Below are 15,389 nucleotides of genomic sequence, written 5' to 3'. Positions count from 1 at the left end.
TCAAATGAAAAAACAGCTTTAAAATAGATTGATCTGTTTGAGAGTTATGATGCTACAGAAACACACAGAGACATTAAAGACAACCTTATAGTACTCGTTTTTGCACTGGAGGTTAAAACTATGTTACTTTTCATTTTAAACCAACAAAATATATATATTTTATATAGGTCCAAAATTTGTAAGGAGAGACGAAACCTCTTAGCATTCCATGGATTCACCGTGCGGGTGCCGGGTCCATCGCGTTGCAGGGAGAGGAGCTTCAACAGTGCCTGGGACGTGCGACCCAGGTGTAGGTTTAAGGGGCCCCTATCTAACGCGCGTTAAACGATTACCTCCACTGTCCAAGCTCCTCTCTTTACCTAACCAAATATGAAATGAACCTGGCTGCCTTCGACGCACGTTCCAAAAATGAACTGATGTTAGTTCTTGGCAAACCTCAGTCTTTTAGCAGGTTCTGGAGAGATTTGGCTGTTATACCTCTCACTTAGAAGTAGGCTTCTACTGCGTACAAATTTACAACTAACATATTCTTAGTGGGTGTGTTAGTGAGCTCGTAATACTTGTTGACCTTGATGGCATGGTCTTTGGGGATGTTGGTTTCCCAAGGAACCGTGATATGTTTGATAAACCTAACCGAATATTCTCTTGATTATCAGGCTTTTGCTGTGCAGTACTCTCATTGTTTAACTAATAATTTAACACACAGACAGAATTACAACATTTAACAGTGTTATGTATTTTCCGGTATAGATCTTTATTTAGTAAGCAATTTAAAGACAATCAATCTGGGGGTTTGTGATTATTCCCAAAGTTTTATTAAAAATTTGTATCAGATATTGATATAGTATGTTTTCACTGTTGCTAAGAATAATTCTTGATTAATGAGTATAGTTAATTAAGTTTGTATATATAAATATGAGCAACGAGACTTCTTAGTTTACCTTTACATCACTTTAAATATAAATAGCATATAATGTCACCAGGATTAAAGAACTTTAGATTTTCAAGTTTACCACAGGAATTGGGTGATTTTATATTTATTTAAATAATAATATTAAGACTATAAGTTTTCAATCAGTACTTGTATGTGTGCACGACAACAAGCTTTAATGCCAAAAAAGGTGGGATAGAATAATAACAAAAAATATTTGTTTTAACCTAATTATATTGGCTTAAATAATAAATCACTTAAAATACTTAATGAATTGGCTCTGGTTGCTGGGTGATGAGCAAGCCAAATCTCTTCTTTATTGTTATTCTTTGTCTGGAATATTTGTCTTCTGGTGAGAAGCGGGCTGCAAAAAATATATTGATTGAGGGATCTGTTAGAAAAAAACAAAGAATTAAAAAACTATTTTTTTACCTGGATGTGCCGACAAAGTAGGCTTGCCTGATGGATCGATAGTCTAAAAACAAAATCATATAATGTATTAAAAATTGAATAATACAAACACGTGTACCTATAAGTTGTTAGGTTATAGCAAAATTCAACACATACCGCCAAAGTGTACTGCCTATCCCCATTCTCATTTAAGTAATATCTTAAATACATTTTTAAAGTTTTATTTGTATATGCTAATGGTCAGGAATAGTAAAAATTATTAGTTCGTCAAATTAATTACTAACACAAGATATACAACAACACTGACAGCAGTAACAACTCACAACTGACAAGTTTTATTTTTGACATTTTACCGACTTGGTAAAATGTCGGTAATTCCGATGCATGCATATATTATATATATATGAAGAACATGTATCTATATATGTAATCTAACATAAACTTGAACTTTTTAAAAAGTTAATAAATCGAAACTAAGTGTAAAAATATAAATATTTGATTTTTTTTTAAATTAGCAAGAACGAAATCAAAAAAAAATCAACTTCAGTCCTGTTCAGAAATTTTACGTGTTATCTTTTTAAAATTTCTCTTGAGTAATAATAAAATAAGGTCCTGTCTCAAAGGACTGGATTTTTCATCGAGATAGGTCTCACGCCAGGAATGTCTTGAGAATGCTTGGAAAGATTTTTTTTATTGTATGCTATGGCCTTCATTCACCCTGCAATGGTGGAATGTTTTGGGAAATGTCAACATTTCTATTTTTTTGAAATAAATAATAGTTATTTGGAATATTGTGTGGAAAAAACAAGGTGTTTTTGTAACGGTATAAAAGCGAAATTTTTAATGACCCCAGTTATATTTTACCACCACTAAAAACAACAAAACATACATATATCTAAGCAATCTAAAACTTTGTTAACAGAGTTAATCATTAAAGGAACTAAAGTTTTGAATTATTACATTTATTGAATTTAAAAACAAACCAGACAAAAGCATTATAAACCAAACTTAAAATTAAGCGAATAAAATATAAAAAAATATACAAATTAGGGTAAATAATTATTTCATAAGTCAAAATTACGGTAGGTATATATAAATATTTTTGATTAATATTTGTACAAAAAATCTATTTCTTTCAAGGCAATCTTCAGTTAAATATAGACGCATTTTGAATTGTAAATAAACAAATATTTTTTGCCTGAATACAAATGTTTCTAATATCGTCATACTCAAACAGTAAAGAATGAAATAAAACTATTGACAGGTATATGTAATGGATGTAATAAATGAGATTTCTTTTTTGTTACAACCAGGTAACAATTATGGTTAAAAAAAAGGTCAAACGAAATGAGTATTATTTTTAAAATTGTAACCGCCGCACGAAAAAGGACTCAGGATATAAGTATGAAACCCTTTTTCATCGTCTCCATATCTTTTTTTACCCTTTTTTTGGGCGGAGAGTAACGGTGAAATCTTTACTTTTCCGCCTTATGATGAATGTAATAAGAATCTATTTAGGTTAGTTCGAGGTGGCTGGTGGCTTTTATTGAACAAATGGAAGCAGATTAGAATCATGGAATAAAACTAAAGAAGAAATGGATCATTTAAACAAACGAAGTATGAGCAAAATTTTACTTTAAAAGGTGAAAAATTATATTAAATTACCATTAAATTCAATGAAGGATAACTAGAAACTAGTGAAGCGGAAAATAGTAATAGTAATAGTTTGAAATTTGGTGAGAAATATCCAAAGTACAATATAAAGCAGTCTTCAATTCAGGTAGACTTTATAGTTTAGGTATAGTTTATACTATCCATTATGTTGGTAGCAACTATTACAATACCTGCTAGAGTATTGTAAGTCGTAAATTAAATTGACTTTAAGAAAAGGAAGGATCATCAGTCATCTTAAACAAAATATATTTATAAGCCGTTTGTGATATTTTTTAAGTTTAAACTTTTGAATTTAATAATTTTATATCTTTAGTTAATATTAAGGGTGGTAAACAATAAATTCATATTTTAAACAATATGAATCTAGCATAAAATTTTGTGGATGGCAATACTGGGAATAATTTTTTTCTATGACGTCAGCTACCTTTGCTACTAGCTATATATACGGAGAAATATTTTTGTTTCAACGTCTTACTGAATAATCCGTTGAGTGATTGTCGCTTCATTGCTGAGCAGCGTTAAACAGAGAGTTAAGTGGAACCTTTTGATTAAATTCACTTAAAATTATATTTAATAATTTTTTAAGTCATCTTAGAGGTCTTTATGAATACATTTATAAATTCAGTTCATTAAATTATTTTTTAAAATATTTATTACGTGTCGCTTAAAAAAATTTTGACGTTTAAATTATAGATTTTAAAATTGAGATGTATTATAGTTTATTAATTTATCAATTAAAATATTTGTTATATATATTTTAGTTTCATGTAAAAACAGAAGCTGTTATAAACTTTTTGTTTATTTATCCTGTATTCATTGACCTTCAACTTTGGCTTGTAAACAAATAACATTAGTGAAAAAACAATACCTACGATCTTTTGTGTTACATTTATCATTAGGCTGCTTTAATTTAATGTATTTCGAGAAAGGACCATAGTATGTTCTTTATTCTCTTATATAATTAATAGTTATTTCTGTTAACGAATATATATAGTTTCAAACACCACGTTATTCAATAGCTTCTATTTTTATTTCAACTCGTTATTGTTACCTGTTGACTGTTGTATATGTAGATGTTTCGCTTCAGTTGTATTTTTATATTATAGTATAATAATATCGAGTGATAGCAATTTATTTTATTCTTTAAAATATAACTTATTTCGCCCGTATTTTTTTAAAAATTTAAACTTAATTTTAAGAAAATAGTTTTCTTTAATTATGAAAATTAGTGTAAAAGTTTTGCTTAAAAGTGCATTTGGGACAAATAGTTTTATTCCGTCCGTCAATTTAAGTTTTTGTTTCATGCCCACCCAAGCTAAACCTGTGGCGTGCATGCGTAGTGTTAAAAAAAGTTGGATTGAGAAGATTTCGAGTGTGTATTTCAAATAACTTAACTTTAGTAAAGGAGATGTGTTTGAGAAAAGTTATCAAATAGATAGTAAATACAAATATCATTGAGCATACAATGTCATTGTTACAATTAATGTAACATTCAAAGTTCAAATTTAATTGGTTTCACACATACCATACATTAACGTCTATAAAAATATTAAAGAAATTAACTATTATGCTAAAATTTATCATGATTTTAATTTTTTTTCGTTATGTTATTTCTACAGTTGGTGAATCAAGTCAAACGAGATCAAGTTTCAATATATCTACCATGAGTTCTAAGGAGAATGAACTGGCTTATGAGAAATCGGAGGAGATCTTCAAAGATTGGGAGAAGTTATTTATGTCACTTATACAGCATAAGGCTGTTAATGCTCTAGATGATGGAAATGGTAAGAATTAATTTTGTTTTTTAATAATAAAAATTAAAAAAAACAACATTTTAAAGATTAGAGAGTTAATTTTATATTAGGAGATAATATGTAAAATCGTTACCGAGCATGATTCATCGCTAGTGACTAAGTAAGATAACGCAATGATAAAAATTCAGACCTATTGAAAGTACTGCAGCAACATGACTCACAGGTCATATTTACTGAAAAATTTAATATGATAAATGTATGTGTTAAATATTTAAAATATTCTGCATTTAAAAACATATCATTAAGTTTCCCCTATTAACACTAAGTTATTATAGCTGTTTATTTGCTTAAGCATCTTTGATTATCAAAAATTTTACACAGAACTATGTAATTATCGATTCAATATTTATTTAACAAAATGTGACTTATGATCTCTCATTAATTGTTTACAAATTATTAAAATCACATTAGATGTGTAAATTTATGAAACAAAAGTTTTAGAAATTACATACTAACTGTTTATTTGAAACAGAATATTTAGAATCGTTCATCCAGAGATGTTATTGGCAAATACCTATTCAATATTGAATAAATTACCGAAGATAAATAACAAAATTTATCAGACATGTATCTGTAGAAAACTTCAATATATAAATTTTTCTGCTTAGTTTGATTTAATTTAATATAGAACAGATAAAAGAAATTATTAAGTTCATTATCAATGAGGAAATTTAAAGCGGACCAAAAATTGTTTTAATGTAAATTATGTCTTGCAACAAGCAATTAGCATTATTTATCATGTACATTATTTTCGTGTTTCAATAACATATGTATTAATTGATAATTCTTTATTCTTAATTACCTTGTTATCTTGATTATTTATTGTTTTTTTTTTTTTAATATTTTAGCACAAAAAGAGAATGAAACGGATAATGAGACTGAAACATGTGGCAACTCTAAGGAAGAGGTAAGGTTTATATATATATAAATATATTAATAACAATTTTTTATTTTATATTAATGACTAGTGGGAACCTCGTATTGCATAATTAATTTGTTAACGCGTTGAAAGAATTTTTAGAATCTTTTCTTGGTTCATTTTTGCTATATAGAGTTAAATTTTCATATCTTAAGTAAAAGTTTAAATCAAATGAAGTAGTAAGGAAGCTAAAATACCATCCTTAGGCAGAAGTACTAACAGAAATACATAATAAAATAATTTAAAGGGGGTTAAGTTTAACTAATAAGGTTCATCTTAATCCATATTTACAGGAATGTTTCAATTTGTCTTGTCTAACATCTTTATTTAACAACTAGGAAATTTTATTTGTAGTTAAGCACCTCAAATTTTTATTGTTTAAAAATATACCAACTGTATGAAATGACTCAGTTTTCATGTGATAATATCGTAGTAATTTAACAAAATTTTAGTTGCACTGTTCAAAACTTATTTACAACCTTATCTATGGTACATATACACTTTATATGTAAATGAGTTAAAATGACTTGACTTACAATATTATCATACTCTGTGGCAAGGTATCCAACGGCGAGGCCGAAGGTCGCTGGGTTTTTGCTTTACGTCACGGTGAGCGCGTGGACCTGACCTACGGTTCCTGGATCCCGTTCTGCTTCACCAACAATGACACCTACGTCAGGAAGGACCTCAACATGCCAGTGGAGTTGGCTCCGAGGTAATACAGTATAACCATAACATACACTATTGGCAATATACTATAATTCAAACCACAGTATAGCTTCTTTACCAGGGATACGTAACATGAAATGACGAATGATAGGGAAATAAGTTATTTATATTATTTTAGGCAAAATTTTTTTTCATCATAATATATATATATATATATATATATTTTTTCTCTTTCTCTATACGTTTTTTTTATTTATACGTTCTTATTTCTTGGTTGCATCTTGGATATGTGATCGTTCCTCTAAAATTGAATTGAATTTTTAACTCCTAACAACAAATTAAGATATAAGCTTGACGAAGCGTCTGGGTAGGTGCGCCTGCGTGCGTGCATGCGAGTTTTGGGTGTGTGTGTGTCTGTTTGTGGCATCCCATCCCTCAAACGGATCACTGACTTCTTTGCGGTATTTCATCTAAAAGTTTGTTCTCTTACGGCAGTTCTTACTAAGTTTTGATTAATATTGGCCAGGCGGTGTAAGAATATCAGCTCTTTTTCCAAATGACGCATAGCGTTTTTGTCGTATGATAACTCGATTAAGTGTTTCACACGTGCCGGTAAAATCTAAAAGGCAATTATAAAAAATTAAAAGGCAATTAGTTAATGCAAAAGATCTTTTTTTTTTAATGAAATTTAGTCATTCGTTTGTTTTATAGGTCATAACTTAGTTTTTGGTATCATTAAGAAAAATATTTTAATACAAAAATTTTGAAAACAAAACAAAATTTTTACTTCTTACCAAAAATCTAAAGCTGAAATAAAATACCGCTAAATATTATTAAACCGTCGTATAACTTTAGCTGAAATGAAAGAATTCCAACTGTCCAATTGTCCAATTGTTCCAATTGTCGTAGTAATCAATACGTACTCTTGTAACAACTTCATGCCAAAGGAGTACAAGGTTGTATAAAAAAATGTCCATATATTGCATTGTATAATTGATTTATAGAGAGGGTGGCGCGGTGTCGTATTCGCTGGACACTCCCCTGACCCGCGTGGGGGCCCTGCAGGCCTACCTCGTGGGAGAGGCCTTGAGGCTCGCGGGCATCACACTCGGTAGTGTGTACGCCTCCTGCGCCCTCAGGTCCGTTGAGACTGCTCATCATCTGCTGATGGGTACGTACGACTCCAATGTCTACATCGTATTTGACTCAACACCTCTTTTGTTCTGATCTCAATACTTCCTTTGTTGGACTCCTTTTACCTCCATTGTTTGAATCCCAACATTTCCTTTGTTTGACAAAATACCCCCTTTCTATGTGAATGTCACATTTATATTCTCCTAAATCCATTGTCATGGTATTTTTTTTTACCTTTTTATCTCCAACCTAACTTTGCATTGCTTAAAAGAATGAATTTCACAGAGAAAATCAATACATAAAAATGTATCACCTTCATTCTTTATCAGCTGTTAATATAAATCATAATAAACTATGCTAAAGGATTATTTATAAAGTATATACAACACGTGACGCAGGCCTTCAAGGTGATCCGTCCGTCAAGATAAAGGTGGAGCCTGGTCTCTTTGAATATAAGGACTGGAGTCTGAGCAGGGGATTGGCTTTCATGACGCCGTTAGAACTGCACAAGGCCGGATTTAATATTGATCTCAGGTAATGAAGAAATAAATACTTGATTATTTAATTAACTGAAGTATTTAATTTATGTATTATTACTTTATTTTAGCCTAGTAAAATTATTATATGACAAGTAGTAAAACTGATGTAATAATTCATAAAAAAGCATACAGAAGAATTCGATATCATACAGAATAATGAACAGTCTTAAATATTAAAAAAGAGGCAAGTCCCTAATAAAATAAATAAAAAGAACAGCACTAAAACATAGATAAATTTCAATGAATACATATTTTGCTAAAAACTATTATTATATAGGTAAAGTTAAATTAACGACAACAAAGACAGACAGTCAATGTTAAGTTTGTATTGAAGCAAAAAGTTTGCAATGATATAAAATCTATCAAGGTTATTATTGTTGTTGGTTTGTCGCTTTTTATAAGCATATATAATAAAATAAGGACACATACATACATATATATGTTATAAAATATTAATTTTCCTAAAGTTTTGCTGTCCATGTGATTATATATTCCTGATGCAATCTTTTTCATTAAGTTCATTATTAAAAAAAAATTGATATTTTTGGTACCATCGTATCTATGGCGTGTCACAAATAATACATACTGTATATTTCAGCTACAAGCCGTACATAGATCTGAATATCAAAACCTCGGAGACGATGGAGGAGCTCTACAAGAGACATGAATATGTAATGCAGTCAGCCGTTAAGGATCCCAATTACGAGGGTATTTACTACATAATATGACAACATCCTATATATAAAATTCTCGTGTCACAATGTTCGTTCCCGTCCTCCTCCGAAAGGGCTAGACCGATACTCATGAAATTTTGTGAGCATATTGAGTAGTTCTGAGAATCGGCCAACATCTATTTTTCATACTCCTTAGTGATAAGGGTTGTTCACCCTTAAACTTTTTTAAAATTTTTGAACGAATTTTTGTTTTTTTTTTTTTTATAATATGGCATCAAAAAATACATACAACCCAATTTTTTTTTATCACCAACCCCTATTTTTTTTATATATATGTAAACACAATACGAGAGTATGTTTGTTTCGGCTAATATCTAAAAAGACCTTTTAGAACCGCGTTAAACGAGACATATTGGCAGGTAGCTGATGTAATAAAAAGTAACTTGGGGTACTTTTTTTGAAGATGCCGAATGACCATCCCGAAATTATAACGCGCGAGGGGGAGGCAGTGCGCATACGGGGCTTTAAAGTTTTTTCATAGTCTCTTTTTATTTTTTTTACGCAGTCGGAGTCGCGGGTAGTAGGGAGTATTTTCTTGTCTGTATATATATATATACAGACAAGATAATACTTTACAAAAAATCTATAAATGTAACTAAATTCTTATAATTGTTAAGTATAACTGATTTTGTTAAAATGGTTTTCATTCTTGTAAAGTGTTACTGCAAATTAATTACATTGTATGAAACAATAACAGCAGACCTGTTGTTTATAATGTTATTGATTGATGAATATTTTCAGGTCAGAACCTGCTGTTCGTGGGTCACGCCATCACTCTGGAGATGACAGTGACGGCCTTGAAGTATCTCAATAAAGGTAACGCCAGCGATCTGCCTCCGTATAAATTCGGCGACAACTTGATGCGCGTGCCGTACTGTGCTTTGGGTGCTCTGAGGCAACGCCAGGGCAACTGGACCGTGGTCAAACCTCCCGTGCCGCCCAGCATCAACACCAACTCCGCCCGCTACGACTGGAAGGATCTGCTGGAAGTTGAGAAGAAATATGAGTAATTTTCTGTCCACACAACAATCTGACAGATCATTCTCATAGTTTTTCAACATGACTCTAACACTATGCTTCAGCTAAATAATATGTTAACCCGAACCCTTAATATGCAATTTAGAAATATGTAAGTTCCTAAAGTGACGTGCCCGCAGCGTGAATCTATCTAATTGATTTCTATTTTAATTTCATTATAATATCCTTTTATTTTTATACTATTTTTCTTTTTTTATTATTATTATTTTTATTGCATTTTTCTCATGTATCTTTCCTATCAGACGGATAATGATGGGAAAGATATTTTTAATTTTAGTTTGTAATGAACTGAGTGCCTCATGTACTTCATTTGACGAGATGTAGACTGTTTATTGTGAGAAATAGATTTAATGAATGTTTGCAAGAACATAATATGTAAGGGAGATAGGGAGCTGGTTATGAGAGTATTAAACTGAATCTACCTCCAGGGAGGTCATCCATAAGGTGATGACGGTTATGACAATTACTTTTAGTACAAATATAGTTAATATTTAAAATAAGCCATGCTAAGAAACGCTGCGTGTGCGCAGGCAGCGTTATCGCATTTTTATAAACGACGTAAAGCCAATTTTTTACGCTTCGTGTCTTTGTCCTCATAAGGCGTAGTTTAAATAAAGTGGATGTTCTTGCAACTTTAGAATTAGTGAATATTTGTTATAGCGGATTGTACGCGAGCAGCAACACTCCATTAACGCATATATTCAAATTTTAATTTTCTTTGTCTTTATAGTTTTTAAATATTTTGGTATCGTAAAATGAAGCTGTGCCTCGGATGTGAGATGCTAATAACTTTTATTATACCTTACAATTAGATAATTATTTGAATGTCCCATCAATATCTCAAGAACTAAAAGATATTTGTTGAGGTAAATAAATTTTTCATGGCTCACAATTCAACCCGGGCGCACGCTGCCAGCGGTATTAAAATCGACAATAAACGTCTCTAAGATTAAATTTTTATATTTTTGACACTACATACATGTCGTTTTATTTACACTAATCCTGGCCGGTGAGATATTTTAAGAAGTGGTTCCTGATTGTTATTGCAAGCTCTAGTATCCAGAGAAAGTTATGGGCAGAATAATGTAGTGTGTACATGTCTGGAAAAAAAATTGCCATTCATTGTATTAAGTTGACAAGATGTCCTCACAGCCGATTTGAGCATTACAGATATTTTCTTTATTTGGTATGAAAATTTTTATATTTGGTTGGTAAAATATATAATAATAAATAAAATTAGGTTAAAAAACTATACATATATTTTATTAAAATTCGTTTCAAGATCTTCATAACATGATTTGCTTTCTCTTTAATAAACGAACACACATGAGAGACATTTAATTTTAAACATCACACTATTTTTGGTTTCGTGAGCATTTAAAACTTACTACATACAGCGCCAGTACATTATAGCAGCCAGGTTAAGTGCAATGAAAAATATGCAATTGACTCACATTTTATTCTTAAGCATTAACAACATCACAGGAGATAAATTGCACTTGAAATCAATACTCATAAAAAAATACAAACAAAATACAATAAAATGATTTGGCACCGACCCAGCGCTAGAGAGGTGTAGTGACTTTTATTATCTGTCCTCGTTATAATTAGTCGTAACATTAAACTTTTCCGACAACACCTCCTCGACTATTCTCTGGATCACGATTCGTTCTTCGCCTTTGATGTCTTCGGATTTCGTTTTATCGTCATATATTTTTTTATCTATCAGCCGTGCAATGACTTCTTCCACAACACTGTCTATATTAAACTCAATATTATTTACATTCTTTTCGTCGTCCTGGACCTGATCAGCTCCAGCAGCTTCCGTATCATTCACTGATTGTATTTCTTCTTCGATGTCTTCTACTATTAATTCTTCTTCTGGTATGTCCCCCCGACCGTCAGTCTCTAGCTGCGTGAGTTGTGCAGTGACATTATCTTTGATGTCCTCTGTGATATGTTTACGACGTTTCATTATCTCCCTCAACTTTTCTTTGGCAGAAGCCACGACTTCTTTACGAGTTTCCGATTTAATTTTTGCTATGGCCCTTTTCTTTTTTTCTTGTCTGTTTGTTAATTTATATTCATCGTAAGGTTTTTTAGTCTTTCTTGTTTTCAAGATGTCCACGTGTTCTGTCTCTTCCACTGAGATGTTTTCGTCACTGTCGTCGTCGACTACGGTCAAGGTAGCTTCTTCTGAACTATTCCGGTCATCGTCACCTCGGACAGGAGCTTCTTCCTCGGGTTCTTCAATCATAACTTGTTCATTCTCTACTTCCGATATTTCATCTTTGTTATTTATGAGTGTATCATCTGGAGCATCTAAATTATTTGTATATTCGTTACTGACATCGCTAGATTCATTTTCATACATATTTCTCTCTAATTTATCTTCTTTGACATCTACACTTAGACTGTCCCTGAAATTCTTTCTCTCTAAGATAAACAAAGCAGGCTTGGTTTTAATTTTGATGGGCGGTATCAATTTATAGTTCATCGTTATCTGGTGGAAGGATTCAACACTGTCCAATATCGTATGAGTTTGTGTGAAAGCTTTTAGATTCGGTGAGTATTTGCTCTTAGCTTCTATAAGCAAGTGTGTGTACTCTTGTAGTTGGTCGACGTTTAGAGACTCGTTCTTGCTGTACTTCCAATGGGAATGCATTTGAGTGAATCTGGTGACGCCGGTCTGAGCTGCCAGATTGCTTATATGTACGTGAACGAAGGGTTCGTTCTTTAAAAGCTTGTGGAATCTGGAAAACAAAATGTTATAAGTCATATTTGTATTTTGATTATTTAAGGTATAAACTTCAAATGTAGCATTAATTTACAATAAGTCTCCTATTGTATGTACCCCTAACAATTTTGGGAAATCCAACTAATAAAGCGAAGTGTCCATTTTCCAACGATACATCAGATAATATTACTATCTGAGATTGTGAATGAAAAACTAGAAATTCTTCGTAAGGGATTTGACAATGGAAACTTATCGTAGTGATATCGTGGAAAACATTGCTATGATATTGTGTTATAAACCTCGTCATTGCTATTCCACCCGGATAGTTCGTCATCGCGACCAGCACCAATGCTGTTGAGAATATAATATTAAGTGAGATTATTACGGCGATGCCCCAGAACAGTAGCTCATATATCGGGGCCTTCGTCCGTCGAATATATCTGTAAAGAAAAAAAATATACATAATATATATTCTATTAAATAATTCCTGACATTATAAATCAGAAATTATATAAGTAAAGATAACCGCAGTAGATAAGATTATCTAATGAACATAATGTGCATAGCTGAATGATAATAAAAACATGGTGACATTTAAATTAAGAACAAAAAAAAAAAGGGGATAAATTATCCTCACACATATGTACACGCTGCAGCAGACGCCATGTTGAGCATTGGGAAGACGTAGATTATGAACCTAAGCTCCTTATGTGGCAGGAAAGAGAATAGTATTATGTATACTATGGCTGGCATCACAATAGGAGTCAACCTTCTCTCTAAGTACAGTCCAATGGGTATCAAAACTATGCTAGGTCCAAGGCCGCGTGGTAAAGCTGAATATATGTACCAAAGAAATGGAGATGTCTGAGTGCACATGTTAAGAATAATAATTTTATATTGAAATAAATATTTAAAGATATCATAATATTAAAATTTCTTATCCAATGCCAAGATGAATAAATGTCTTTTAAACCTCGTCGTAAAAATATGTTTGTTATGTTTGTGTTTATGTGTTAGCATCATAGCTCTGGAAATGGAAGTACAGTTTTTGATAAAATTTTTGTTTGTCCAGCCAGGTAAGAGTATCACCTCTTTATAAAAGATGTGAGGCATTTTTGCACATTATTATGTGTAGTTTGTTTTAAATTAAACTAAATTTAATAATTTCAATATAGAAAAATTTACACTAAAATAAAATATACAGAGGTTTAAGCAGACTGCCTAAATATTTTATTTATTGGGTATATTTAAAAGGATACACCCCATTCCGAGCTTTTATTTAGGACACTATTGAACCAGAAAACTTCAGCTTCGGGCCACAACAGCCGACCCCAGAACAAAGAATCAACTGATACTGTGATTAATACCAAGAACACACCAGCTGGAACAACTATTTTAATTAATCTGTAAGAAAAAAATATTTCAAAAAACTTTTTTTTGATAAAACTTTATAATAATATTTATACACAGACTCCTTACGTTGTGACATCAATCTTCTTGAAGTAGATGTCTATGATAAGGTACAAGCCAAACAACATAGCCAGCTCAGCTCGAAATATAACAATAGCTGCTCCAGCTGATAAAAGGAACTGTTTATTTTTTCCAAGCAACCATCCTTCCAAAGCCAAGAGTACTGAAAGAAAAGTTATAAAGAATATGATAATACTTCCTATAGAATATTTAATAAATATAAAATTAGTGAGATGATCATACCAAATGGCAATACCATAATATTAGGTAATGGACGGCTCATATAAAACATGAAATGGTATTGAGAGACACTTATCAATGTGAACCACCATGTAAATGTACTTCCGAAAAGCTTTTTCAAAGAATTCCGAAGTTGATACCATGTTGCTATCACAGCCACTGCTAGAGTCAGTCTCACTGTAATAAAAATAGTTTGACTACTAAATAGGTAACACTTTGTATAAGTTCAATTTTAGTGTGACGATTACTCACCGACATATTGCATCCAAAATTTATTTATACCGAATAAATGTAATAGACCAACAACAGGTGAGGATAACGCGGAAATAATGAGTGGTCCAATAAAAGTACGCGGTACAACACCCGGGAACTCATTATGATCGTACTGGAAAAAATAGATTATTGAAGAAGACAGTGCGCATATGAATCCAAAATTAGAATTTCTATTATACCTCTGATAGGTTAAACCGATGATACAGAATATCATGCATAGCCTGCATATTGAAACTTTCTTCCACTTTAGTGAATGGACACAAAAGTACATGTAAACTAGCAACTATATAAAGTAGTTGAACCATTTTGTTTATTTATTATCACACTAAAATTAAAGACTCAACCCATAACTATTTCATTATTGTGTGTAATTTTAATTTAACTGATTTGTCAAAGTGACAATGTCTAAATAAGAAAGTGTGACTTTGAAAACTGAAATAAGGGTACAGAAATATGGGATAAACAAATTATTTTAAATTAATGAAAATGAGTTTTCCAAACATTTTGAATATTTCTTGCCCCAGATTGTATTTTTCTCTTAGGTACCACCTACATGTCTTTAAATTTATATGTATATAAACACTTCCTCAGGAATGTTCATATAAGCTTGCCGCAACAGAAGTAGAAAAAGTACTGTCGTTTCTAAAATAATATTCTGACATTGTAAGAAGGGATAAAATTTTTAACTAATTTTACATTCTAGCTAAATTATATACGATATAATATAAATAATTTTATGAAACTTTAAATAACTATTTAACTTGAAATTAGTATTAACTAAACGTCCCTTTGACAACAATCGTCAA

At 31.4% G+C, this 15,389-nt stretch overlaps 3 protein-coding genes across 7 annotated transcripts; 1 reads left to right on the top strand and 2 right to left on the bottom strand.

Annotated features, from left to right (window-relative positions):
• Positions 1–1,147: 1,147 nt before the first annotated feature.
• LOC116773041 (H/ACA ribonucleoprotein complex subunit 3) lies at positions 1,148–1,682 on the bottom strand. Its single transcript, XM_032665410.2, has 3 exons — positions 1,499–1,682; positions 1,364–1,406; positions 1,148–1,295 (listed from the first exon to the last, which is right to left on the bottom strand). Exons 1-3 carry the CDS (start codon positions 1,550–1,552, stop codon positions 1,198–1,200), a joined length of 195 nt encoding a protein of 64 aa, XP_032521301.1. The 5' UTR covers positions 1,553–1,682; the 3' UTR covers positions 1,148–1,197.
• A 1,741-nt stretch (positions 1,683–3,423) lies between these two features.
• Positions 3,424–10,839, top strand: LOC116772879 (ecdysteroid-phosphate phosphatase). Of its 4 annotated transcripts, none has more exons than XM_061528613.1 (8): positions 3,424–3,548; positions 4,638–4,800; positions 5,679–5,737; positions 6,310–6,464; positions 7,423–7,589; positions 7,951–8,086; positions 8,690–8,799; positions 9,567–10,839. In XM_061528613.1, exons 2-8 carry the CDS (start codon positions 4,680–4,682, stop codon positions 9,833–9,835), a joined length of 1,017 nt encoding a protein of 338 aa, XP_061384597.1. In that variant the 5' UTR covers positions 3,424–3,548; positions 4,638–4,679; the 3' UTR covers positions 9,836–10,839. The 4 variants fall into 4 exon arrangements, with proteins under 4 accessions (XP_061384597.1, XP_061384598.1, XP_061384599.1 ...); XM_061528614.1 differs by having other exon boundaries at positions 3,444–3,545; positions 4,636–4,800; XM_061528615.1 differs by lacking the exon at positions 3,424–3,548 and adding an exon at positions 3,755–3,952 and having other exon boundaries at positions 4,636–4,800.
• Positions 10,840–11,307: 468 nt separating this feature from the next.
• On the bottom strand, positions 11,308–14,968 carry LOC116772876 (dol-P-Man:Man(7)GlcNAc(2)-PP-Dol alpha-1,6-mannosyltransferase). 2 transcript variants are annotated; one of them, XM_032665179.2, is made up of 8 exons: positions 14,763–14,968; positions 14,563–14,695; positions 14,314–14,487; positions 14,080–14,233; positions 13,860–14,004; positions 13,238–13,464; positions 12,900–13,040; positions 11,308–12,616 (listed from the first exon to the last, which is right to left on the bottom strand). In XM_032665179.2, exons 1-8 carry the CDS (start codon positions 14,886–14,888, stop codon positions 11,452–11,454), a joined length of 2,265 nt encoding a protein of 754 aa, XP_032521070.2. In that variant the 5' UTR covers positions 14,889–14,968; the 3' UTR covers positions 11,308–11,451. The 2 variants fall into 2 exon arrangements, with proteins under 2 accessions (XP_032521070.2, XP_032521071.2); XM_032665180.2 differs by lacking the exon at positions 14,763–14,968 and having other exon boundaries at positions 14,314–14,507; positions 14,563–14,697.
• Positions 14,969–15,389: the final 421 nt, after the last annotated feature.

The sequence above is a fragment of the Danaus plexippus genome, assembly GCF_018135715.1.
Source record: "Danaus plexippus chromosome 18 unlocalized genomic scaffold, MEX_DaPlex mxdp_35, whole genome shotgun sequence".
Lineage (NCBI taxonomy): Eukaryota > Metazoa > Arthropoda > Insecta > Lepidoptera > Nymphalidae > Danaus > Danaus plexippus.
This window is presented reverse-complemented; position numbering and strand designations above follow the sequence as displayed.